The sequence below is a fragment of the Rattus norvegicus genome, chromosome 4, assembly GCF_021556685.1.
Source record: "Rattus norvegicus strain SHRSP/BbbUtx chromosome 4, alternate assembly SHRSP_T2T, whole genome shotgun sequence".
Classification (NCBI taxonomy): Eukaryota; Metazoa; Chordata; class Mammalia; order Rodentia; family Muridae; genus Rattus; species Rattus norvegicus.
Genome location: NC_141537.1, coordinates 105,079,865 through 105,107,274, shown reverse-complemented (window position 1 = coordinate 105,107,274; position 27,410 = coordinate 105,079,865). Strand labels below are relative to the sequence as shown.

Genomic DNA, 27,410 nt, shown 5'->3' with positions numbered 1-27,410 from the left:
ATATGTACTGAACCTTCCGTTGTTAGTCTTACCAAACATGACCTTGTAACCACCCATTTGGAGATGAGATGTTCCACGCCAGCCCCGCCCCTCGACCCTGTAGGCGGAGGGCGTTCCCAACGTGCTCTGCGAGGAGTTCAAAGATGGCGGCGGCAGTGGCTGCTCGCTGTTTGCCCTTTCGCAGCGGTCTTGTCTTGCTGCGGACCACTCGGGAAACGGGTGTGTATGAACCGAAGCTCTGTTGCAGGTAAGAAGACCTGGAGTAAGTTCCGTCTTGCATTTCCCTGAGAGTCGTGAAGTAGGTGAGATGCAAAGGTATTTGCATGCTGCAGGCCCCGCGCTCTCAAGGGTAACACGAGGTAGCGGCGTAATAAGATTTGAACTGAACTGCAAGTATTGTTTCAGGAGATTTTTGTTGGTTGACTGTAGTACGATATAGAATTAAAATTGCCCTTTAAACTAGGGCCCTGTTCTCGTGAAGTTTACATTCCCCTGAGTACCTCTACAAACCCCTACACAAATTTCTTTAACCTCCCTCCCATATTCATTTTAACTATGCCAAAAGGAAAGGGCAAATAGATCTTTCCTAAATAAAGGACAGGCTATTACCATCGTGGACTGGATATTATGAGAAACTTAAGCTGAGAAGATTAGGCTTTAGTAAAAAGCAGAAAAGCCTTAAAAACGTCTGACCACAGCCTTTCCATCTTGTGATAATTACAGCTGAGGACATAATGTAATTTCTTTTTACATCCTTCATACAGTGGCCTGGTGGAAGTATGAGAGGCATTTAGAGGTAGTGTAAACTCAATTTATTTTTGTATATTGATCCAAAAACTTCATATGAGCTAATTACACACTACTACTGAGTTAAAACTTCATATGAGCTAATTACACACTACTACTGAGTTAAAACTTCATATGAGCTAATTACACACTACTACTGAGTTAAAATCATCTATCCAATAAAAACTTATGCTTAGTGTTATATTCAGTTGACTGATAGTAGACAAATCTTTAGAGTGAATTTTAAGTAGTAATAACTGTCTGAAAGAACTGTAGGGAAAACTGGAAGGAGAAAACCAGCTCCACAAAGTTGCTGTGTGGCCATGGAGGTACAATCACACAAAATAATAAAAGCTTTTTAAAAATAGGTAAAACAATACCTTAATCTTTGTGGATTTATTTTAGGATATTAAGTGTGAAGTTATCCATGAATATGATATTCTGAAACTATTCTGCACAAAAATAATTTTTGAGGTTCTGAGATCATAGTGGTTAAAAGACTTAAGTTGTTAGTATATTGTTAATTATTAAAAGTAGTGGACTATAATAAAGCCATGAGTGATCTTAGCTTTGTTCTGATTGCTTTAAGTGAGGTAGGCTTTTGCTTTCTGGGTAGTGTCTAATAAAAACAACTCAACTGAATTGATTCAACTCAGGTTCATTTCTCTGTATTTCAAATGAGCTGTTCAGATTGTTCCAATGCTATTGAATTTTCCCTTTTTAACCTGGATTGTTCGGTAACGAGATTACATGTTTAAATCTGTTTAAATCATGTTTAAGACTGTAGCTTAGTGATCCAGAGCTTGCCTAGTATAGTTGAGGCTCTGGTTTGATTTCTAACATCAGAAAGCAGTGAATTAATCAATCTTGACTGCCTGTTATATATGCATTGAACATGCTGTTTTGACAGTATCTTCCCAGTACATGTTGATGTTAGGTATACAGCCTAGTCTGTTTGACCCACAGTAATTAGAAAATGGGGCTCAAAATGTATGCGTGCAGGTAGAGATGAGCTCTGAGCAGTACTAACATTAGGATTTGTTTTATTTTTAATGCAGATTTTATCCTGGAAGTGAATCCCTCCCAAAGGTTGAAGGAACAGATATAACAGGTATTTTTAAAACTATGGAAAATAGAATTTTTTTAAATGAAAAGACATTGTATTTCTTTGTGTTATTAGAAAACTGATTATGTTCATTTTTTCTCTGCAAGGGATTGAAGAAATAGTCATTCCAAAAAAGAAAACATGGTGAGTATTTTGCTATTTATTTAGCAAGTGGTTGGATGTTTATTGTAAATGAAACATAAGGATTTAAACAGTGCCTAGCACATAGACAAATACTATGTTGGCTGTTACTTGTGATACACTTTTATGTGTAAACTATACATTTAGTTTATAATTGAACTATTAGGTATACTTTTTGTGTAATACTTTTGATTTTAGTGGCTATATAATATCATTATATAAATATCATTAGATTCATTTGTTTCCCTTGCACAAGAGGAGGAACAGTGGCTAGCCAAGGTACCAGACTCCTTTAGTCTCAGCACACAAGAGGCAGCGGATGGGATCTCTGCATTTAAGGACAAGTCTATCTAATGAGTTCATATGATAACGCCCTGTCTTTAAACAAGAATAGGGATAATGGACCACTGGAGCTAAGAGTAGGGACTTGGTTAGCTGTGAATTCTGCATCCTCACATACTGCCCTCTGACAACCTTTATACCCAGAAAACTACAAGAAATACAACAGGAGGAATACTCTAATTGTCACCTGCCTGTGTTGTATCTCATAGTCCTATATGTATGCAGTTTTACCCATATAGCTAGTCAGAATTTAGGTATATATTGAGTGTTGTTTTGTAGTGCATACTCCTGTAATCTCAGCACTTGAGGCAGAAGTTGGAGGCTTGTCACAAGATCCAGGCAGCCAGCTGTTTATTAAAACTGCCCTTTCCTATTGGTAGATCTTGTGAGATTGTGCGGGAAGGGTGCAGGAAGGCAGAATGTAATGTGATCGTTGATTATGGTGGTAGTTCAGGAGGGCCTGGGGGAAATGTTAGGAAACAAGAAATGGCATTGGTCGGCAAGTCAAGGCCTTTTAAAAATTCAGTTTATAAGCTAAGGATGGTTAGTTGGGGGGATGGTTTAGGGGAAAAAAGGTAACTTGAAAATTACACAAAAAAAGTGTCAAATTTTGTGTGGACTGCAACCTGCTTTGTTCACATATTTCTTGCCTTTTATTGTGTGCAGCAATACCTTTACCACCCCACCCACCCCACAAAAAGAAATAGTGTAGGGTGGTTATTGAACCCTGGTGTGGAGCCTCTGTTTCTAGGCTTAGCATATGTATTTTTAGACTACAGATGCCTTTTGTCATTAAAGCTGTGACCTTGCAGATCTCACAGTGCCATAGAAAATGAATAGATTTTAGTTGTTGTGCATTTCCTTGAGGATGACATGGTGAAGGCAGGGAATGAAGTTAGTTTAGATTATGAGGTAACTTTAAGAGGGCAAAAAGCCTACCTAGTATTTATACCAGAAATACAATTTAAAACCTTCCAGATTAGCAAAGAGTGAAAACATGTGCTTAGAAGTATTTGTTGATGGAAGAGCAAATTTGAACAATGATTTGGACAGAAATAGGATCAGAATTTAAGATCATGTTAATATCTTACTGGCTAGCCACTCAGAAGGAACATTTGCATATATACCCAAAGTGCTTGAGAGCACTCTCAGTTGAACAGCTAGATACCGGTCTTTGAGTGAACACATAGTAGAAATAACATGCTATCTATAACATTTAAAAACATTCCTTACATCTGCATAGCCACATGGACAGTAGAAACTTCTGTAAACATGTTCCAAGTGACAACAAGCTGATTGTTTTTGTTTTGTTTTAGTCTGCTTATGCTTAAAATTATCTATAAAAGTCCCTGGGAATGGAGGGTTGATAATGAACTTGCCTTGAACAGTTGAAGCCTTGGATTCACTTCTAATACTGCCTGAAACTGGGTGTCCTGGTGCATGCCTGTCCTATCACTAAGAGGACCAGAAGTGTAAGGTCATCCTCGGCAACACAGGGAGTTTCAGGCCAGCCTAGACTACATAAAACCCTGTCTCAAAGAGAAATTTTATTCTGGAGATAAGAAAATCATGGTGGGTAGGATCACAGTATCCATCAGACACCATAGTAAGGATGCAAGCAAGTCACTGCAGAAACTCTGCTTGAGTTGTTCCAGGGTAGAGGCAAGAGTCTGGATGTTAGCAAGAGTCCAGAAAGCTGCTCTAAGAATGCGTAAGGAAGTGGGTTGAAGGAAGTCAGCAAGGTAGATTTATGGGCAGAGAGAGAAGAAATTGCTTTTCTTGGGTATGGTATTAGAGACCAGTTAGAGTACATATGAAGCAAAGGGAAGGAGGAATGTGTACCTGTCAAAAGAAACAGGATTTTGGTGCAGAGGGTCTACCCCACAAGAACTCTAAGCTCCATTCTCTAGTTCTTGATTAGAGTCTAGCCCTGAAGTCCAGGTGGTCTCAAACCTTCAATCCAACCTCTTCCTCCCTTTGAGAAATAAGTCCTGGCCCTGGGTGAGAGCTGAACTGTCTGTCTTGATTTATGCCCAGTGTCCTATGAGAGTAGACTGACGTGTTTATTTTGTAAGTATTTTAATCTTGATAAAGGCTGACCTGTGGTTCTAATTCTAGGGATAAAGTGGCCGTTCTTCAAGCACTTGCATCCACAGTAACCAGGGTAAGTAGGCTTTTCAAGGTTAATAATACATTCAATGTTATAGCTCTTTATTCATAATTAAGCTGTTGTGCATCTAGAAATTTTTTTAAAAGATAATTCAATCCCTACTTTTGGAAAGTGGGAAAACAGGTTTTACAGTGACCAGCATAGGGCTGGCTAGGGTGTGATGCCCATGTAGTGTTTTTGCAGCATACTGATAGTTGTGTGTTTGTTTGTTTTGTTTGCTCTCTATAATATAGTTCTGGCTGTCCTGGTACTTGCTATGTAGATCAGGCTGGCCTTGTGCTCAAAGATCCTCTTGTCTCTGCCTCCCAAGTCTTAGGATTTTTTACAGGTGTGCACTATGGGGCCCAGCTCATACTAATCATTTTTATCACTGGAAAAGCTTCTTAAAATATGTTTCTAAAAATAACATGAAGTAATTAATTAGTTAATAAAAAAAGAGGTGCTTGTTTCTAAGGGATTCGGGAACCATGTCTTTGTCTTTGTACAGACTCTGAGACATGGGTATTTCCTGCTGGTGGTAATACATTGGTCAAAATATAGATCCTTGGATAGGTGCAGTAGAACATGCTTTTAATCCCAGTCTGATCTACATTGTGGGTATAGGATAGATCAAAAAAACCCCCAAAGCTCTGAGGTCAGTTGTCCACATAGAAGGCCCTAACGGGAGGATAGGTCTCCAAGAGTCACACACACAGTTCTGAGTAGAATTTCAGATGCCTATTTACAGACAAATGAACTGCTCAACAACTGTCCACTGATTCATTGGAGGCAAGATTTCAGCCAATTTCAAGAGCTCAGCTGAAAGGCTAGTTTAACTAGCCAGTATTCTGGGAATCTCTTGTCCCTGCGTTGTGAGTGCTAGAATTATAGGAGTGCTGGCATACCCATCCCATACTTACTTAGGACTCATGCTTGTTTGGCAAGTGCTGTATCTGTTTAGATATTCCCAAGCCCCTGGAGAAGGAACTATCAAGTAAAGTTGCACATGGGTGCATAGTGACTGTGCAGTGAAAGAAATCTTATTGCAGGAAACCGCTGGCGGGAGCAGTTAATTCATGGGTCCTTAACTAGAGTTTAAAGCAGTGATAGTCCTGACAACAGACTGAAATCCTACGAAATAGACTGAGGAATTAGCACAGTGCTAAAATGCTTACTAATTAATGTGTGAGACCCTGGGTTCTATCCTAGAACCAAGAGAAGAAAAAACCTTTTAAGATGGAGCTATGGGGGTTTGTACTTAACAACTCTATGTTGTGCAAAAGTTGGGGGAAAGTCTTACTGATATGTGTGTTTTCTTTTTATATGTGCAGGCATATGACCATATTCCTACATGCATATATACTGTCTAAAACGTTATTTACAGAACTTGTGATCATTCAAGCTTAGAGGATTTTAGTGAAAATCTAACAAGATGTATGTGCCTTTTCCACAGGATCCTACAGCTGCACCTTACATGTTTCAGGATGACCCTTACCTCATACCAACCTCTGCGATGGAGTCTGTGAGTACTAGTGTGTCACTTTTCTAGTGACTTTTAAAAGCCTTACTGGTTTGTGTAAGGATATATAAGTAGCTAAATTATTAAAATAAAATAAGAAACCTTGGAAAGCTTACAAATACTGACAAATTGGTAGATTCTGAATCTTAATTTTATCAAAAAATATTTAAGTATTCTGAAAATGATTTTGGTTTAGTTTTTGTTGCTTTTTTAATATTAAGGTCTTGACTCTAACACTTAAGCAAACCATATGTGTCTGTAGTGTATTATATATAAAACATGACCTGAAATTAATGGCATACTCAGAAATGAGATCTGTGAAGTACTATAACTTGGTTTGTAATTGGGAGTTCTTGTATTATTGTATTTTTTCTGGTAGAAAGGGAGCAATTTTTGCTGAAGGTGTAGTTTTGCTTAAGTCTAAATTATTATATGTTAAGCGCTAATTTGTATTTTTTCTTATTTAGCGTTCGTTTTTATTGGCAAAGAAATCTGGAGAGACTGCAGCAAAGTTTATTATTAATTCACATCCCAAATATTTCCAAAAGGATATAGCTGAGCCTCATATACCGGTAAGGAGAGGTGATTGTGTCTTTTCCATAGTACTGTGAATACAAATTAAATCTCACATCCACCGCTGATTTAGCTATTTTAGTGCCCAGGATATTGGAGTGAGAACCTTTGCTAACCTTTTAAAATTGCTTTTGTGTGTGAATCTTCTCTGTGAGAGTTCCTTTTCAGGGACCTCTAGTGGCTTCTAGCATTTCCTTATAAATGTTGTCTTTATAAAGGCGCCATGCTCCATTTTTCTCTTTTTACAGTCTGCACTTTCTGTTTTGGTCATTTTTGCACTCTGTTGGTGTTGTGTGTCTTGCCCACATTCTTCTTCTTGGGGCTTGAGGCCATATTTCTGACACCCCTTGGTCCAGGCATTGTGGGCCAGGTGTCTGTAGAGTGTCCGCCCAGCAGCCACTGCAGTCAGTTAAACAGTATGAGTGAGAAATGCCTTCCTCAGCCCCTCATCCTGCCTGCAGCTTCTCCCTTCCCCTTTCTTCCGCAAACTCAAACCCACACAAACCTCTTCTACTGCAGCTTCTGTGACAGACTAGCAAGCCAGGACAGTTGTGTAGTAGGAATATTAGAACGGTGATAGTTGGAGAATGCTCATTTGTTGGCCCACCACTCGCCCTTTTGGCTGGCAGTGCTCCTATGCTTGGCTTCCGCGTCACTTGTTGGAAGCCTTCTGGGGTCTCCTACCTTGGAGGTGGTGTCATTTTACACTGTACTGTGATTGACTGTCTCTATTTCTGGGGTTTGGTGTTGGTGATAGACTATAGAACCTCCTGTAAGCTTTCTGTCATTAGTTATACCCTGTGTGGATTGATTTTCCTGCTATGACAAAATACCTGACAAGCAATTTAATGAAGAAGGAAAGTTTTAGTTCAGCTTAGAGTTTAAGGAAATACAGCCCATCATGGTAGGAAAGCATCTTAGCAAGAGCAGCAAGTAACTAGTCACAGTATAACAGAAGAGGGAGCAGAAGCCATGCATCCTAGTGGTTAGCTCACGTTCTCTTTATATGCAGTCCAGAACCTGTGTGGAATGATATCAGTCACACTTAGAATGCTTCTTTCCACCTCAGTTAACTGACCTAGGGAATTCCTCACAGGCCGGTCCAGAGACTTGTCTTTTTGGTTATTCTTGAATTTCAACTTGACAGCATTAACTGTCATCAGAATAGGAGTGCTTGGAAGGTAGAGCACCCCCTTTAAAAAAAAAAAAAAAGAAATCTCAGAATCCCTAATGCCTAGCTCAGTACTTGGAGTAAAGTTGTTCCCTTTTGAAATGTATTTGAAAAATTAGTAAATGAAGTAAAATCAAAACACCTGGAAGCAAAGTATTTAGCTCAGCCTCAGGTTAAGACCCTTGGTTGGGGGGTTGGGGATTTAGCTCAGTGGTAGAGCACTAGCCTAGCAAGCACAAGGTCCTGGGTTCGGTCCCCAGCTCCGAAAAAAAAAGAAGAAGAAAAAAAAAAAGACCCTTGGTTGGAAATAGGGAGTGAATATTTATGTTTGAATGTTCTTAAATTTCCATCAAGTCAGTAGCTGCTAAACAGTGTTCTGTCTTCCCAGGCTGTAGACGTTTACTGGCCTTTCTCGTTCTTACCTGGATATTTTGGTTTAGGTTTTGTGCTAAGCTGTTTATGTTCAGATGCAAGTGTAATGCAGTGCAGGAAACAGGATCTGGAACCAACTGCCAGTTTACTTGGGTCTCTGGATGCTAACAGCGTCAGTAGTGTTACCCTGCTACCCTGGACTGTAGTCATTCACTTCTCCTTGTTCTAGTGCTTAATGCCCGAGTACTTGGAGCCTCAGATTGAAGGTGTGAGTGAAGCTGCCCTGAAGGAACGAGTCAAACTCAAAAGAGTCAAAGCTTCAGTGGACATTTTTGACCAGCTCTTGCAAGCAGGTGACTCATTTCAGTCAGAGCCCCTCTTGGAATATGGGTCATTTTATATGGCCCACTTAACTATGAATAAAAATAGCAAATAGCGCTTACTCTGCTTGATGGCGACGTTTGTGATTTCAGTGGTATAATACCATAATTCATATTCTGCTCCAGCTTCACCCTGAAATTATAAGTGAGGTAGAACTGCGGGTTTATTACTTGCTTTTGTCCTCTGTATTCTGGCAAAGGAAATACATGGCCTCTGTTTATGTGTGAGGGTTTTGTTTGCGTGTATATCTGCATCATTTGTGGGCCTAGTTTCAGGGGAGGCCAGAAGAGGACCTGTGATCTTCCTTAACTGCACTGTCTTCAGACAAAGAAGAAGGCATCAGATCCCATTACAGATGGTAGTGAGCCACCATGTGGTTGCTGGGATTTGAACTCAGGACCTCTGGAAGAGCAGTCAGTGCTCTTAACCACTGAGCCATCTCTCCAGCTCCTTAACTGCACTTATTTTATCCCTGTTGTGAGTGCTGGGAAGCAAACCAAGTCCTATGGAAGAGCAAGCAGCAAGTGCTCTTAACTACTGAACTGAGCATCTATCTTTTCACCCCCAGAGAAATGTTTTAAAAGAAAGACTTGTTCAGTGGAGATCAGGGACTTGGATGTTGATAGGGTTCTGCCTCACTTAGTAATCTAGAAAAGACCATGTAATTTTTCTGAGCATCTAACTAATGTCCTTTTGTGTTTTGCATTAGATCTGCATGACTTTATTAATAAGTATAATTCTAGGTAACATGACTGATAAGCTACTATAAATAAAGATGTGATCTCTTCAAAGTCAGCTGTTATCATTAAATTTTAGGAGTCTACACTGCTGTTAAGTGAATTAGAATAAAAATTTTGCTAAGCATAAAAGAAACAAACTTGCTTATAGAACCCAAAACTACCAGCCCAGGGATGGCACCACTGACAATGGGCTGGCCCTTCCCCCTTGATCACTAATTGAGAAAATACCTTACAGCTGGATCTCATGGAGGTATTTCCTCAGGGGAGGCTCCTTTTCTCTGTGATAACTCCAGCTTATGTCAAGTTGACACACAAAAAACAGCCATTACAGGGGAACCTGGGACAGAATCAGCAGAAAGCCATCATACATTCTATGTGCTAATTGGGGATATGGTAGTAGGGATTGAGTATGCAGCCAATAAGCTGCCAGTAGTAGAGAAGAAGGGAGGAATCTCAACAGGCTTTGCTTGTTGGGTGTTTCAACGTTTGTTTTTTCTCCTAACCACAGGAACCACAGTCTCTCTTGAAACAACTAATAGTCTTTTGGATTTATTGTGTTACTATGGTGATCAAGAGCCCCCAGCTGACTATCCTTTTCAACAAACCGAACATTTGGAAAACTTGGTAAAAAAAAAAAAAAAAATTAAAAGTTGGCTTTTTGTTTCTACAATAATGTTTTCTCAGTGGGTTGGGGTTCTGTGCCATGTGTCATAGTACTAAAAGGTTCTATTCTGATGTGGCACTGTGGCCTTCTGTAAGCACAATGGAGACACCTGAACACTTGTTTTCCATTCATTTTTATTTAGTATGTATTACTCAAAATAGTGTGTTTTGTTAGTACATTTTCATACATGTATGTAATGTATTTTAACCATACTCCCTCTTCCTCCTTTCCCCCTTCCTCCTTTCCCTCTTCTTCCTTTCCCTCTCCTTTCTTTTCTCTCTTCCTCCTTTCTCTCTTCCTCCTTTCTCTCTTTCTCCTTTCCCCCTCCTCCTTTCTCTCTTCCCCCTTTCCCTCTTCCTCCTTTCCCACTTCCTCCTTTGCCACTTCCTCCTTTCCCCCTCCTTTCTCTCTTCCTCCTTTCTCTCTTCTTCCTTTCCCCCTCCTCCTTTCTCTCTTCCTCCTTTCCCCCTCCTCCTTTCCCCCTTCCTCCTTTCTCTCTTCCTTCTTTCCCCCTCCTCCTTTCTCTCTTCCTCCTTTCCCCCTCCTCCTTTCTCTCTTCTTCCTTTCTCTCTTCCTCCTTTCCCTCTTCCTCCTTTCCCCCTCCTCCTTTCCCTCCTGCCTTCCCTCTTTCCCAGTGGTTTTTTTCATCTTTCCAAATTATCCCTTTCTACTTTGTGTTTAAGATGTATATGTTTTAGAGGATGATACATGTGAGAGAAACCAAGCAACACCTGTTTTTTTTTTTCTTTAATCTATAAGTAATCTCTAGTTTCATTTTCTTACAAATGACATAATTTTCATCTTTATAGCTGAATAGAACATTAGTGAGCTTTTTAGGGAGAGGTAAACCTAGGCCCTCCATATGGTAGGCAAGTACTGAATTGTGAAACCATCTCTACTCCCCACACTTTTTGGTTGGTGTTTTTTGTTTTGGATTTTTTTTGTTGTTGTTGTTGTTGTTTGTTTTGTTTTTTGAACCAAAGTCTCTCTGTGCCCTGGCTGTCCTGGCATTCACTCTGTAGACCATGTTGATCTAAGAGATCTGATTACCTCTGCCTTCCAAGTACTGGGATTAAAGGTGTACATCACCAATGCCCTGCCCTGTTTTTTTGTTTGTTTGTTTGGTTGGTTGGTTGGTTGGTTTGGTTTTTGAAATAATTATCTTGCTAATTAAGTTGCTTGGACTAGCCCTAAATTCAAATTCTACATGCTTTGGTCTCCTAGGTAGCTGGCTTGTAGGCTCTATTTTTAGGCCTAGCTATGCATAACTGGGTATGCTGGCTTACACTTTTAATCCCAGCACAGAGGTGGAAGGCAGATCTCTTGAGTTTGAGGCCAGCCTGGTCAGATTTTAGATGTGACTTGCTTTCCTCAGTGTGCACTAATTCCACATTAAATGTATTAACTGTGGGTGTGAACATATTGGGGGGTTTTCTTTGCCTTTTGATAATCTGTTATTTCCTTTAGGTTTTTGAATTTCCTTTTCTGATTTTTTAAGTAGCTTTCAAGCAAGTGTTTTTTTACCCTGTATCTCATCTGTTCTAGGAAGAGGCTGCTGAGGAAAACAACCAAACACCCAGGATGGAGTCTGGTCTTTGGAAGTATGTTAAATATGAAACCCTGTGTTATGGGAACTTTACAGTACATGAAAAATATGCTGCCTTGTCTTCTGGAGTTGCCATCCTATAAAATGTTCTAAAATAGAAACTTTTCCATTTTACATATATATTCCACAATCTGCCTTTGTATACTTATATTTTATACCTTTTGTCTTTTGTTTTGTTTCATGAGACAGAGACTCTCTGTAGTCTTGGTTGTCCGGGAGCTCACTATGTAGAAGTGGCCAGCATCAAACTCGCAAAGATCCTTGTGCCTCCTGAGTGCTGGGATTAAAAGTGTGTGCCACTATACCTGGCTTCTTGGTTACTGCCTTTATTTAAGATTCCAGGCCATCCTCAAATGTGGGCCATTCCTGCCTCTGCCTGGGATTGGTATAAGCAGTGCACAGCATCACTTGCGGCTTAGACTACTTTTTATAGGTTGTTACCGCCTGCCAGTGTACAAAACTCCACTCAGGGTTTGACCTGGATGTCCTTTTTGTCATTTTTCATCTGTGTGTAGTTTAATGAGTAGTGCTACCCTGGGATGTAGATTCCCTAACTAATTCTGAAAGATTTGATTGCATGTATAGAGGAGAAAGGCTACCATTATACTGGTTTAGAGAGATGGCTCAGTAGTTAAGAGAATTTCCTATTCTCACTGAGATTCCAAGTTCTGTTCCCAGCATCTTATATGTAATTCCAGCTCTGGGAGATGTGACCTCCATGGGCACTGGCACAAACATGGACTTTGTAGTAAGATCTTAGCTGATATCCTAGGGTGTTCAGTATTCAGGAACATTTACACAAGATAGGTACCATTTTCTTACCCTCTAGTAAAGAGGCAAAACTGCTTATGCTAGAATATGGCAAGACTTGGGAGCAAGGCCACCTTGGGGAATTTGTTTCAGAGTATAAGAAGTGGGACAGAGAAACAGCCTCTGCTGTGTATCTTGTTCTTTGTGTTTGACTCGGGTATTTCTTAGATGTTAATAACCACTTTCCCGGCCATGGGCCTGAGAGCTGTGAACGTGTAGACAACTTGAGATCTTTAACATATTTTGAGGTGATAACCTGTTACACTCTGGGTCAGAGGACAGTTGTGTACATTGCCTAAAACATTGCCAGAAAGTGGTGGCACTCACTAGTTTTCTCTGTGCCTCTGGTTGATGTTTATTCTCATGTTTCTAGAGCACAAAACAATGCCGAGAGAATCTTCGCTCTGATGCCAGAGAAAAATGCACGCTCCTACTGCACGATGATCCGAGGGATGGTGAAGGTACCTTCCTTTATTTCTGTCTTGAAGGTCCATTTTGTTCTTTTCACCCCTATTCTATCAGGGTTGTAAAATGCCTGGGATCATGAGGGTGTACGTAATGTGATATTTGGGGGGCAATTTTAAGCAAGATATCTATTTGCTTCATGCATTTTTCAGTAAACATAATAGGAAATGGTTATACTTTTTGAGACAGATTCTGTGTAACCTTTAACTGGCTGGACTAGCAGACAAGGCTTAAACTCACGCAAATCTTCCTGCTTGCCTCATTGCAGGTGCTCCACAATACCTGGCCAAAAAAAAAAAAATTTTTTTTTTCAGACATGCTCTCCGAAATTAAGTTTATACCAGGGTGTGGGTGGGTGAGTGGGTGTTGGGTTTTTTTGGAGCCAGACTTCCTACAGGCATTGTGAGCCTCCTAGCATGGGTATGGGATTGAGAACTCCAGTCTTTTGGATTGAGCACCAAACTGTCTTAAGAACTGAACCCCGAGCTCCCCAAGTGAGGGAGCAGAGGGCTTGTTGGAAGCTTTCCTGTGTGTTGGAAGATGTCCGAGTGTATTGTCTTCCCCATTTCTACCCATCAGATGTGAGTAACCTGTCTCTGCCTCATCCTCAGTTGTGACAACTGAAACTGTCTCTAGGCATTGCCAGTGCCTCTGGAAGAAATGCACTGCACTGAGCTACAAGCTTCCTGAGAATAGGAGCCTTCTATGTGTGTGCTCACGTTCCCAGTTGGGGAGACTTTGCTGATGTTCGCTTTTTCCTCTCCAGCACCGAGCTTATGCACAGGCGTTGAACTTGTACACTGAGTTATTAAATAACAGACTTAGTGGTAAGTTTAAGGACGTTTCTCTAACACAGTGGTTCTCAACTTTCCTGATGCTGAGACCCTTTAATACAGTTCCGCATGTTGGGGTGACCTCCAACCCTTAAAACCCAGATTTTCATTGCTACTTCATATCTGCAATTTTGCTACTGTTTTGGATTTTAATGTAATATCTGATATGTAACCCCCAAAGGTCATGACTCACACTGGCTGGGAACTGCTGCTCTTCCCAAGATTTCAGTGAGAGCTTTAGATTTTGCTCCAGTCTGGGGTAGGGGGGTGGTGTTGTCATGCTCATGACTAAAATGGGAGTGGAGAACTAGTTCTAAAGGCCTTACTGAGATTGATTAAGACACCAAGACTGACCAATTTCTTATTTTCAGTTTTTGTGAGGTGAATTTTCAACCTCAAATTTTGTTAAAGTACTTTTCCTTTTACAGCTGATGTATACACCTTTAATGCATTGATTGAAGCAAAAACATTCATTCCCAATGAGAAATTTGAGGAAAAATGGAATGATATATTGGTAAGCGACAATCTTCTTTATCTTGTAGCTACCTTTTACTAATAAAGATTAATTTAGCATTTTTGTGGCAGTCATTGCTCTCATGGAACAACTGCTCAGTGCCTGCCTTCCAGGAGGAAAGAAAGTATTGATTCATCAGTCACCATATAGCAAGAATTCAGAGAGCGCTGGAAGAGTTCACTGTAATTATTTATAATTCTGGCCAGAGATGACAAATTGAAAACACCAGAAAGGGTTTTGGGCGAAATTTAAAGGTAGAATGTTTTTATACCGTAGTGATCTGTTCTTTAGTTATTTTATGTTTGTTTTGTCTCAGTGTGAGAGAAGATTGCAGATAGACACATGGTTCCTAGGGGTGGATGATAGAGTGGAGAGACAGGCTCCTTGACCCCGTGACAGTGTTAGGCCCTGGAGGGTGGGACTGCTGGCTCTGCGCAGGCAGTACTTAGCCATGGGTTTTGCTTTTTCTGGTTTTCTTTAAGAAAAGGCCTCACTGTGAAGCCCTTAGTGGCCTAGAGCTTGATATGTAAGCCAGGCCTGCTTTGAACCCACAGAGATCTTTTGTTTCTGACTCTCAGTTGCTGGATTAAAGATGTGGGCCACTGACCAGGCTGTTTGTTCACTAAAACATGTAGTTTTTAATTGGGAGTATGGGTGTTAATGTGTTTTACATTTAGCCACAGAATAAAGTTCTCTTAACAGTTTTAGCAAATTACCTTGGAATAAAGACACGTGTTTCCTGTTCTGGATTCACCCAGGATCTACTAAGACATATGGTTGCACAGAAGGTAAAGCCAAACCTGCAGACGTTTAACACAACGCTGAAATGTCTCCGCAAGTTTCATTCACTTGGAAGGCTACCAGCCTTACAGATACTACGTGAAATGAAACATATTGGAATAGGTAAGGAATCCACCCTGAAGATGAGTTGCTGAGGTGGCCACTAGGCTAGGCCACAAAAGCAGGAAATGTTTTCCTCCTTATCCTTACCTGTTAGGGTTTCTTACTGCATACGTAATCAAGTGCAGTTAGCCCTTTGTATCTGTTGAGTCTATCTCAGCATTCAACCCCAGATAAAACTGTCAGGAAAAATAATTGTAAACACTTTTTGGTCATTAATTCCTAAATCATACAAGAAGTATTTCTCTAGCCTTTATAGCATATCAGATGTTACAGGTGGTCTAGAAATGCTTTGAAGTGTACATTAGGGTGTGTGTGGGTTACATGCAGATATGTCACCATATTACATGAGGACTCGAGCTTATGAATAGCCAGGCCTCAGTGGGATGTTTGGTTTCCGTCCCCATGGATACCAAGTGAAAGCTGTCTGCTATGATGGGAGTGCCTTATACTTGAATTCTTTACAGGAAGTACAATGTTACTTTAACATTTGAAAGACATTTTTTTCTGTAACTTTTGATCTTGATGGAAATCGATTGCTTTGTTAGCCAGCTTTAAATTTCAGGACATTTTTCTAGCATGATTAGATACTCTAACCCAAATTATATGCTAACGTGTTACAGATATTTCAGTAATTATATGTTTTTACTATCTTTTTCCCACCTTTTTCTACTTGGTAATTTGAGAACCCTCACTTGCAACTTACCATCATATCATTCACCTCTTTTACCCACGAGGTATGTATAACCTTACACTTACTTTGATTTATGTGTACATTGACCCTCTCTACCGAGTTGTTACAGCTGTTAGAGTACTTGCTCTTTATATGAATTAAGAATAGAGAATTAGCTGGGCGTAGTGGTCCCTACACTCAAGACGGGGAGGCAAATGGATCTCTGAGTTCAAGGATAGCCAAGGCTACATTAAACCATGTTTTCAGGAAGGGGGGGGAAAAAAAAAAACGAGTTCAGAGGCCAGAAAGATGGCTCAGGGGTTAAGAACACTGACACTTCTTCCAGAAGACCCAGGTTCAATTCCCAGCATCCACATAGCTTAAAATCATCTATAACTCCAGTCACAGGGATCCAAAGCTGCTTCTGATCTCCAGGGGCCCCAGACGTGCATAAGCATGAATACAGACAAAAAAACAAAAAACAAACAAACAAAAAAAACCCATACACATGAAATACAAATTAATAATACTTTAAAAAAAAGAATTCAACCCTACATGGTGTTGCATACCTGTAACCCTGTACCAGCCCGTAGGAGGCAGAAGCAGAATCGAGGTGAGAGACATTCATGACTCCAACTTTTAGTATTTCTAAAACATAAGAAAATTCACCACACTAGCATTTACAATTTGAGCAACAGGTTAATCTTGAGGGTAGTACCCTTGATTGCAATATAAAATACAAACCTAGAGAGGGCTGTAAAGTGTACTATATCATTCTTGCACTACAAAAAATAGGCAAGGTGGGTTGTAGTTAAGGGTTCCTTTTGGTCTTTAGAACTGTGCTGTTCAGTATATTATAACTTAGTAACCATAAGTAAGTAGGTAGTTTGAGTGTATTTTTAAAAAAATCTTAACATTAAGCCTTACAGCCCTATTCTTTGCGGTATAAGAGTCAAACTATCATTAGGCTTGGCAGCAATTGCCCTTCTGCAACCCCGAGCTATCTCAGTGCCCGCAATGTGCCCTTTCTACGCCCCTGCCAGTCATCTTCCTCTCAGTGATACCTCTTCTCTTGTGTCTCATATATGAACATATGCATCTGTGTAATCTAAATAGTATTTGAGAGAGAAGTGGAATAACTTTATTTAATACGATTATCTCCAATTCTGTTTTCCTACAAATGAGACTTAACTGTTGCTCCATCATGTGTTTCAGACCTGGTGGCAGTTGTCTATAATCACAGAATTTGAAAAGTCAGAGCAAGCGTGTCAGATGTTTTCCAGGCCAGCGAATGGTACATGAGTCTCAGAAAAGGGGATAGAGGGGAGCTAGGAAGATAGGTCAATCTTTAAAATGCTTGTTGCACAATCTAAAAACTATAGACTAAAAACGGGTATAGTAACACACACTTAGTCCGAGCAGAAACAGGTAGATCCTTCCCCTTTGTGCAATCCAGCCGAGCCCCTTTTTCCCTCACTTGCTCTTGTCATTGCATTTTAATAAAGCACCAAGACAGACCCTTTTTCAAGAAGGCTGGTGGTTCAATGGGCTGAGGTACTTGCCTTGCAAACCTTGAGAACTTGGATTCCAGAACCAATGTAAAGCGAAACTAGATAGTGGGCATCTAATCTGGTGTCCTGCAGTGAGGTGAGGGGAAGCAACTAGGGAATCCTAGAAGCAGCTCACAGGTAAACCTCTGATTCATGATCTTCTTACTTTAGTGTTAGGATTAATAAACATTTGCCACATATACTGTGCTACTGGGGTCCCTTACAGAGAGTTCTTGCCTGTGCCATTGTTTTGAAGTGTCATCCATCCCTTTGGTGCTCTCTCTCTCTAGCAGTTTCAGTGCTAGGTCTTACATTATAGTCTATGACTCATTTTTGAATGATTTTTATACACTGTGTGTGTGTGTGTAAATAGAATTTTGAGAGCCAAAGAGATGGCTTAAGTCAATGATTCTTAACCTTCCTAATGCTGCAACCCTATAATACAGTTCTTCATATTGTGGTGACCCCAACCATAAAATTACTTTTGTTGCCACTTCATGACTGGAATTTTGGTGCTGTTCTGTATTGTTATGTAAATATCTGATATGCATCCGCTATGAAAGATGTTTGACAAGGGGTTTCGACCCACAGATTGAGAGCCACTAGTTTAATGGTTACGAGAACTTGATGATCTTCTAGAGGACATAGTTTTGCTCCACAAGCTTACCTGCCAGGTTGTGGGGATCTGGTATACTCTTCTAGACTTTGGGAACACCTATTCGCATATGGTAGACATTCTCATGAATCAGTGGATCTCAACCTAGGAGTCGTATATCAGATATCCTGCGTATCAAATACTTGCATTACCATTCATAACAGCAAAATTACAATTTTGAAGTAGCAACGAAGTAATTGCCCTGTTAGTATTCAGTTGTCTTTTTAAAACCCAGTAGTTATTTTGCTGTGTAGCATAGTGTCTTGAACTTGCTATGTAGCTCAGCTCTGATTCGTGGTTTTCCTACCTTAATTTAGTTGGGATTAATAAGTATATATGGCTTCTAAGAAGCACCCCATCCACTAAATCTGCAGTTGGGTTTGGTCTTGGCTTCCTTATCTGACTTGACTTTAAAAGAACACAGATACCAATAAATAGTTAAGTGTTGGTTTGGGATAGGGGGTGTTGGTATTTGTCCCATTCCAAAGAAGTTTGAGCTTCTTAAGAGGTGGTAAGGGTGGAGTCTAAATGGAACACAAGGAAGGACAGGGCTTTGTGCTATAGCACGTTGGCCCTGCTCAGCTTTCTGCCAGGTCTTAGGCTACAGATGGAGGCAACAGATGAGGAGGTCTTTGTAACTTAGGGCTGTGAAGTCGGTAGTGCTTGTAGATGTGGACTCCTGATGAAAACCCTTTGCCTTGCTTTTCTGCAGGTAGCTCTATAAAAATACCATCCCTTATCATCTATGATATCATGAATGAATTAGAGGGAAGAACATTTTCTCCACAGGACCTGGATGATGGTAGGTACAGAAATTGTCTCTCCTCCGTCCCGCCCCCGCCTGCTAACAAGGGGTGGTTTGCCTGAATGCCATTAGAGGTCTTGTGTTAAGAGCAATGTTTATTTAGCTAAGAAGCAATATTTGGGTTAAACATTCTGTAAAAGCCAAGAGTGTCTGTAGCTTGTTAATGTTATTGATATGAAAATAATGTTACATCCACACCAACCAAATCTCTTGTGAACTTTGGTTTTCAGATAAATTTTTCCAGTCGGCCATGACTGTGGTAAGTGCCACTTTATTACTTTAGTTTTCCCTGCTCCGAAGGCTCCCCTCTATTTCCATGGTTGCCTATAACTGCGCTTCTATGTGTCTCCTCTGATTGTGTCTTTGCTTCTACTCTTTTTTTCTCTACAATCTATATCCTATCTCTATTAGAATATTCTTTGCCTGTTTTGATTAAATTTTCAGAATATTTTTCCCATTAACCTTGTAAAGTGATGGAAATAGATGTTTGTTTTCATTTTGTCGTCATCACAGTAGAAATCTCATGTCTTGAGGATGAATAGAGAGCATCCTGTTGGCAGAGGATAGTTGTGTGGCCGCCTGGTGCCTGTCCTCAAGCGTTCATGTAGCCAGCCACTCAGATGCTTTACCAGGAGATGGGGCATGTCAAGGCTGCTTCTTGAAGCTGTCTGTCTCATGGAGATTTTGATAGTACAGTGGTAGAATTGCTAATAGAAAATTTTGTCTTAAATTTCATAAACCTAGGGTTTACTTTACCCATCAATTCCTTAATTTTCTGCTGTTATCAGTAAATTGGATCTAGTGTTGAGAGTTTTGGTTTTGTTTTGTTTTTTGTTTTTTTGTTTTTTTTAAGATTTATTATTTTATATGAGAACAATGTAACTGTCTTCAGACACACCAGAAGAGGGCATCAAATCCCATTACAGATGGTTGTGAGCCACCACGTGTTTGCTGGGAATTGAACTCAGGACCTCTGGAGGAGCAGTCAGTGATCTTAACTGCTGAGCCATCTCACCAGCCCTAGTGTTAAGAATTTATACAAAGAAAAAAACATACGTTTTTCACTCTGTTGAGCTACTGGCTTATAAGAATGGGTAATATATTAATTGCAAATTTTCAGTGTTCATCTCTCAGAGATTTAGAGCTTGCTTACCAATTACATGGTCTTTTAAACACGGGAGACAACCGGAAACTGATTGGACCTGATTCTCAGCGTAAAGCGTATTAGTAAGTATGTTGCTCATATTAGAAAGATTTATTATATGTGTGCTTGTCTGTGTGTGTGTATGCACACACCTGTGCATGTATGTGAAAGTCAGAAGAGGGTTCCGAGAACTCTCCATCATTCCCTACCTGTTCCTCTAGAGCAAATCTATTCCTGAACCTGGGGCTTGTGTCTCAGCTCGTCTGGAAGCCCAGCCAGCCTTCCATCTCTGTCCTGCTTTGGAGATGCCTATAAGCACTTGCCTAGTTTGTTACATAGTTGCCAGGATCCAAACTCTAGTCCTGATTTTGGACCAAGAGCTCTTAACTCTTGAGCCATCTTTCTAGCTCTCTTCTTTCAGTTTAATTGCTAGATTCTGCAGTGGGAAGATCTTAAAAGACCAGCTCTAGTCTTAGGTACATGTAATTGAACACTTGGAGATGAAAGCGGTGGGACTGAGGAGATGGCTCCATGGGTAAAGTGTGAGCATGAGTTCTTAGGTTTGGGTCCCCAGCCTCCACTGGTGGTATGTGTCTGTAACCCCACAATGAAGCAGGAAGTAGAAATAAGTAGATCTGTTGAAGACCAGCTCTAGTGATTCAAGGAAGGGGTGTGGGGCTGGCAACAGTATAAAGCAGGCACATGCTCACACACTTGGTGGTGAAGCAAGCTCTAAAAACAACCTCACACATACGTACACACACAAGTACACAGATACACATTCATACATTGGGTGGATGGAGCAAAGCATAATGGCGGATGGCATACAGGAGGACCCACAGTGGGCAGGTGAGCTTCCTAGAGATTGGGACTTTACATTTTACACAGCTGCAGTGGCTGTACCTCAGCTTTCGTGTACAGATTACTTCTTCGCGCATTGTCATCTTTGTCGCTGCTGTATTCGTCATCCATCCTGGTGTGGTTGCATCTTAGGACAGCCCACTCTGTCGGGCAACTTTCCTGTAGATCAATATGAAGTTGAAGTGTCAAAAAATAAGATTGTTTAGATAAACTAATGATTTTGCAGATTTCCTGATTTGACTTAAATAGTATTAGGAAGTTAGGGTAGTTGATAGAAAGTTTAAGATGGTTTAAGTTGTTTTGCCAGAAAGATGTAATAAAGTTAGAACTAAGAGTAGAATGTGTAACTTCCTTTGTAGAATAGTGAGGGCTACATATGTTAGAAAAGGAATACAGTGAGTTTTCATGCATTACAAGCACCAGTTGTATTTGGAAAGGAAAAATAGGCTTGGAACAAGTTAACTATCAGAACATTCTAGGTTGGGTGTGAGTTTTGGGATCTTGTGATCTAGGGATGTGGCCATAGGTTTCAGTGTGCACTATGAAAAGACGGGGTTATGGATAAAGAGTAAATAATTGTTATGAATATAAGGGTAGAGAAGAGATGATCAGCTAGTTTAGCTGAACAAGACATAAGATAGATGCTCTTTCTTGCAATGTACAAATTGTTGTCAGCTAAGCATAAGAAAGAACTTGGCTACTATGGGCTGGATTGCTTAAACTTTGTTAGTTAGTAATAAAAGAATTATTGCCTTGGGGTTGTGGTGAGAGAGAAAAATGGGGAATGTTTAAATATGAATTTCAAAAGAATAATACATAATCCTATTGTAATTTCCTTTTGTGTAATGATTTTAAGTCTGTTTTTGAGGAATGTTTTTGTGGTGATTGTTTTTAGACATGATGTAACTTGTGACTATGAAGTTTTTCTTACATAAAGAACTTTGTCTTAGATAGTATAAAAAGGCTAAGAGAAAAAATAGTTGTTGGAGACAGCTCATTGGAGTTTGCTCCATCCAAATTATGTATATGTGTGTATATATGGAGCTTGTTCAAGCCTGCTTGTTGAAGCTTGCTCCATCCACAAAGTGTGTGTGTGTGTGTGAGTGTATGTATGTATGTATGTATGTAAATGTGTATGAATACACGAAATATATGAATGTATGTATGTATGTATATATTAATGCATGTGTAAAGTTGTTGGAGCTTGTTTCATCCACCAGGTATGTGAGTGTGCTTACTTTACATCGTCAATAACCCCCATCCCCTCCTTGGACCTCTGAACACATTGTTGGAGCTAATCGTTGACAGTGATCACAGGGGCTCAGTAACCATTCAGGGTGGATGCAACAGTGTCAGTAAGATGATGGAGAGGCAGTGAGGAGGACATCTGAGACACAACCCCCTCTCATACATGCACCTGTATGGGCAGGCACACCTGTGTACATATATGCAAACAAAACGTTGCAAAGTAGCAGTAATATTATGACTAGTCTCTTATGTGTACATAGAGATTTTTTTTTTCTTCGTTATACTTTTATGCCTTATGTGTGAGGGCTGTTTTTGTGTGTGTCCAGGTCTTTGCTTCCCTTCACTGAGTACTCTGAATACAAATGTTATTTGAGCTAACTGCTTTCTAGGATCTGAGAATTAAGTACTGAGTAGGCAGCCCAAATAGTCCAGCTGAGGATCAAAGATCTCAGTGGGGAAATTAAGGAGTTATCACTTTCTTGGTCAATCATTGGCTGTTCTGACTTGAAATTATAAATATATATATATATTTTTTGAGTGCACATGCCACAGCAATGTAGAGGGTGGTGTCAAATGACAACTTTGTAGAGTAAGTTTTCTCCTGCCTTTATCATGTGTGTTCCAGGGATGGTACTCAAGTTGCCAGGCTTATGTGGTAAAGTACCTTTACCCATCTCACTGACCCAAAGTCGTCAACTTTAAAAATTAATGATTTAACACCTTAATAGTGCTACTGAAATTTCACTAATCATACCTTATTGTTACACATAGACTAAACACACTGTTTCTCTCCACAGTTCGAAGTTTTTCAGTTTGATTTGTTCACTGGAACAAATTGATGTCACCCTGAAGTGGTATAAGGACCTGATACCTTCAGTAAGAAACTTCATTGCTCATCTTCTATCTTTGTAGATGAACATGTGAGGATGTCTTTTCTGATGGATGCTTTAAAATCGTGTTTGTATTTCTCTCCATCAGGTATTTCTTCCCCACTCCCAAATATTCATAGGTCTTCTTCAAGCAGTGGATGTGGCCAATAGGTTAGAAATGGTTCCTCAGATTTGGAAAGGTTGGTGACAATCTTGTGCTATTTTACTTCAGTGACTGGTGATTAACACATTTACATTTTTAAGACTGAAAGCCTCCATTCTTGGTGGAAGTTAGTGCCATTTGTTAAGGTCAAACTTCTTACAGCCATCGCTCAGGTTACATTGGATGAGTACACGTGTGGAAAATAAAGATTGTTTTGATATCAGTGCCTGAGAAATCAGTACTGAAGTCCAGCTCTGTGTCTTAACAGTGCCGTACCTAGGCTGTGTCATACACTGACTACAAGCAGTTCTTTTTGATTGGCATTTGGCAACAAGTCCCACTATGTAGCTCTGATTGTCCTGGTACTCATTTTGTAGGCAAGCCTCTGCCTCCCAGAGCGGTGGAATTAAAATTTTCTTTAATTCTAATAATTCTAATTCTAACCCCACCAGAAGATAAGTCAGTAATGGATAAAAGTTCACCAGATGTTTTGCATTTGGGTTGTCACTGTTATTTATTTTTGCTTTAAGACAGTAAAGAATATGGCCATACTTTTCGAGGTGCCCTAAGAGAAGAAGTGTTGATGCTCATGGCCAGGGATAAACATTCACCAGAGGTAAGGCTGGCTTGAGCTCAAGTTTCACCATTATCATTAGATGTGTACTGACTTATGTATTTGCCCTACTGCTTTATCTTCTTGAGGTCCTTGTGGGATGTTCCATATACAAATGTAGGTTTAGGGTAAACACGTATACCAATCTTAGTGTTAACCTCATTCCTCTAGTTCAAGGTGGACAACAGGAACAGAGTTGTAACAATGAATGCCAGGTAATTTTAATAATGATTATTGCATGGGCTAGAGAGATGACGCGTGGGAAGAGCGCTTGCTGTTCTTCCAGAGGGCCAGGTGTCCGCTCCCAGTACTCCCATCAGGCACTCAAAACATCTGCACTCAGAAGCTCTTGCATATGCAAAAGTACGGAAAATATGAGCTGGGGAGGTGGCTCAGTGGTTAAGAGCAACTTGTTCTTCATAGTAGCTGGGTAGATTCCCAGCACCCACGTGGAGGTTCACGACTGTCTGCCTCCACTTCGGGGAAACTCGCCTCTGCAGGCATCAGACAAATAATGCACATGCAGGCGAAATACTCATACATATAAAGTTTTCTTTTTTATGTATTAGAATGTATTATTGTTATTATTATTATTACTATTACTACCTGGAAAGATATGTCAGAGATGTGTCAGTGAATAAAGGTGCTTTCTGCCAAGTCTGATGACCTTAGTAAGTTCTTTTCCTGGGTCCTACCTGGAAGGAGAGAACCCGCCACAAGCTGTCCTCTGACCTCAATACATGGGCTCTGGCACACTTATGTGCATATGTATACACAGTCAATAAATTAAAACAACTTACGTTTGATGAATTTCAAACATGCAAGTTAATTGCACTATCCCAGAACAGGTGAAGGCTTTTTACTGAATTTCTCGTTTGCTGTGCATGTGATAGTTCTTGGTTTTAAACTGTCAGACCAACTAAACAGTTCTGCTGACTCTTAGATCCTCTCAGCTTCAGGTTGCATTTGCTGACTGTGCTGCTGATATCAAATCCACATATGAAAACCAGGATGCCCGGCAGACAGCTCTTGATTGGCCAGCCAACCCTTTACATTATATAGCCTTCCTTTTTTTAAGAGGGGGCAGAACCCAGGAAGCCTGGTGAGTATGTTTCCAGTGTAAACTAACAGTTCCTAGAGCTGAAACCTTTACTTGGGTTGATAGGTGAATATTCTCTACAAACCTGAATATAGACGAGGTTCTTAGTAAACACTTGGAAATATCAGTTAAACAAGAAATTTGCTAAGACCATGATGTTTGGTGCACTTGAGAAGAGGGTACTCAAGTGAACTGAGAGTTCTCTCTATTCCACACCTTTTGGCTTTCTGTGTCTTACTGGACAAGAAACTCAGCCTCTTTCTTCTGCCCCTGTGGTTCTGAGGGATGAGAGAAGCACACCTTTGGAAATGCAATGCAAGTGCCCTCATCACCATCCCTAACCTAAAATGTGGCATGAGGACCTTAGATTTCTGGCAACTGGTATTTTCAGAAACAAGGTTGTTTTTGGTTTGAGCCACTATTCTACTTGTGTTTTACCAGCACTTCACTAATACACTAAGTCTAGGGTTTTATAAGTGGAAACCTTACTCATTTTCCCAAAATTAGAGACATCAAGATTATCACATATTCATTCTCTCTCTCTCTCTCTCTCTCTCTCTCTCTCTCTCTCTCTCTCTCTCTCTCTCTCTCTCTTGCTCTCGCTCATGGTCAGGGAGGTTGACCACACTATGAAGCAGGCTGTGATGATTGGCGCAGGGGTACGGACCTCAGCTGAGTCATGGGAGCTGAATGTATGTGCTCTGCCTCTGTCTTGCATGTGGCAAGCTGTCGGCATTCACATACATGAGACTGTTGCCTTAATCTGAGCCTGTTCTTCATAATGGAGTTTTGGAGCAGACTGACTCACAGTTCAAGAGGAGTAGGCTATGCCCATGCCACTACCTCTTATCTGCACAGTGTAGGGTATAACTAGCATTTCTAAATTGGCCACATCTCAGATTTACCTGTTGAATTTGTACACAAAGATTGGTATCTAGTGGAGCCCACAGGAATTCAGAAAGTTTGGATAGGTACTTGTAGTCACGTAGCTTCTGATCCTGAGAAAAGGATAGCTTTGTCTAGTTGCTACTTGTATTTCTGTCAGCAGTCATGTTTGCTCTTCTTCCATAGGAAAATGTTGACACTTTTCAGAAAGCATAATAAGATTCCCAGGTAAGTCGAGACTCGGAGGCCTTACCTGATACAGGCTTTGACTCTCGGGTGCATGGTTGAAATTTCTTCACGTGCCTAAACCACGGCATTTGAGGGCTCTTTAGTTAGACAGGCAAGCAGATACCATTCAGGATATCCTAACCAGGTCTTTTTTCTGTTCAGTGATCATTTTGTGATTGGGAGGAGGAATATAGAATGTTATCCTCCATCTTTTGTCCAAGGTTAATGAGAATTTGACTAATATATTCTGAGTCTTGCCTATAAATATCTGACTAAAAGTTAAGTTGGATGCACTGGAGAAATGGCTCAGTTTGGTTTTCCCGAAGGTTTAGTTCTCAGTGCCCACATGGAGGCTCACAAGCATTTCTAACCCAATTCCAGGGGAGCCGACACTGGCCTCTGGGATTGCACACATATTGTTGCCCCTACGTAAATGAAGACACTTGAATATGTAAGTCTGTGATAGAAAAAAATGTGAGCTGGGACTGTTCCATTTTGCTTTCTTTTACACAGAAATGAGTTGCTGGAGGAATTTATGGACACAGCAAAAGCATCCAGTAGCACTACTCTGGCCATTGAGGTTGTCAGGCTGGCAAGTGCCTTTAGCTTGCCTATTAGTGAGAGCCTTGCCCAAAGAGTAATGATGGATTTCACAGTTGACCCAGAGCAAAAGTAAGTCTGCTTGTCTCCTTTTCTGGTGCTTACAGCTTTTTCTCCAGCTTCCTTACAAAAGCCGGGGTTTGGTGATGTTTATAGCCTCTGTTATAGGTTTCATTGTAAACATTTGGCTGTTGAAATTTTTCTTTGTTCTCATAATAGTTCAGTGAAGTTTTGGGATCCCTTTTCTGCTTTCAAAACTGCTATGACTGTGTGATCAGAGATGCCAAACACTCCTGATCCTGTGAGCTTAAGTGTGATATCATTTCTCTTCCTTACAGAGAAGCCCTGAGTAACCTCACTGCACTGAACAGTAGTGATGGAGAAAGCAGCAGTGACAGTGACAGTGACATCAGTGAAAACAAATGAAAGGAAGAAGTGGCTCACAATAGCTGCTAGAATGTTAGAAGTGGTAAAATACACAGATACAGGGCTGGCATCTAATAGAAGTTCCTTTGTATTACACTGGCCTAAACACAAGACCCCTTGGAAATGCAAGGGGGGGGGGGGTGTTCATTTGCAGTACCGCAAGGTGCACATCTGGCCAATTTTTTGCCAAGACAGCAACAAGCACTGTGAAGTCTGACTTTTGGGGAACAAATCCCACATACTGCAGACCTTCCTCATTCCTACTACACCCATCATTTTAGAACCCACAGGCCTTTGCTGCCTACCTTCTGTGTGCAGTTTAACTGACGAGAGACAAGACTTTAAACTGGTTTTCATGAAGATGCCTACTTGCTGTTGAGTTGATCATATCCCAGTTTGGGGAGTACTTAAAAAGATGGATGGTCTTAGGACTAATTAAATCAGAAGCAAGCTACTGGTTTTGGCTGCCCAAATGGTAAAATCATTAAATAAAGCAATTGTGTTATTCTTAAAAATCTAA

At 40.4% G+C, this 27,410-nt stretch overlaps 1 protein-coding gene and 1 non-coding gene across 14 annotated transcripts; both read left to right on the top strand.

Moving 5' to 3' along the window:
- Positions 1-93: 93 nt before the first annotated feature.
- Positions 94-27,410, top strand: Ptcd3 (Pentatricopeptide repeat domain 3). Of its 13 annotated transcripts, XM_087658742.1 has the most exons (26): positions 131-247; positions 765-796; positions 1,845-1,897; positions 1,999-2,035; positions 4,493-4,538; positions 5,977-6,045; positions 6,510-6,614; positions 8,388-8,511; positions 9,788-9,903; positions 11,489-11,544; positions 12,733-12,820; positions 13,591-13,651; positions 14,086-14,171; positions 14,930-15,074; positions 15,758-15,808; positions 18,662-18,751; positions 18,985-19,013; positions 19,875-19,981; positions 22,805-22,883; positions 22,986-23,076; positions 23,570-23,655; positions 24,606-24,754; positions 25,365-25,472; positions 25,823-25,864; positions 26,378-26,536; positions 26,803-27,410. In XM_087658742.1, exons 6-26 carry the CDS (start codon positions 5,998-6,000, stop codon positions 26,888-26,890), a joined length of 1,908 nt encoding a protein of 635 aa, XP_087514868.1. In that variant the 5' UTR covers positions 131-247; positions 765-796; positions 1,845-1,897; positions 1,999-2,035; positions 4,493-4,538; positions 5,977-5,997; the 3' UTR covers positions 26,891-27,410.
- Snord94 (small nucleolar RNA, C/D box 94) lies at positions 25,387-25,523 on the top strand. Its single transcript, XR_015687407.1, has one exon. It is a non-coding gene; the product is annotated as a small nucleolar RNA SNORD94 (small nucleolar RNA).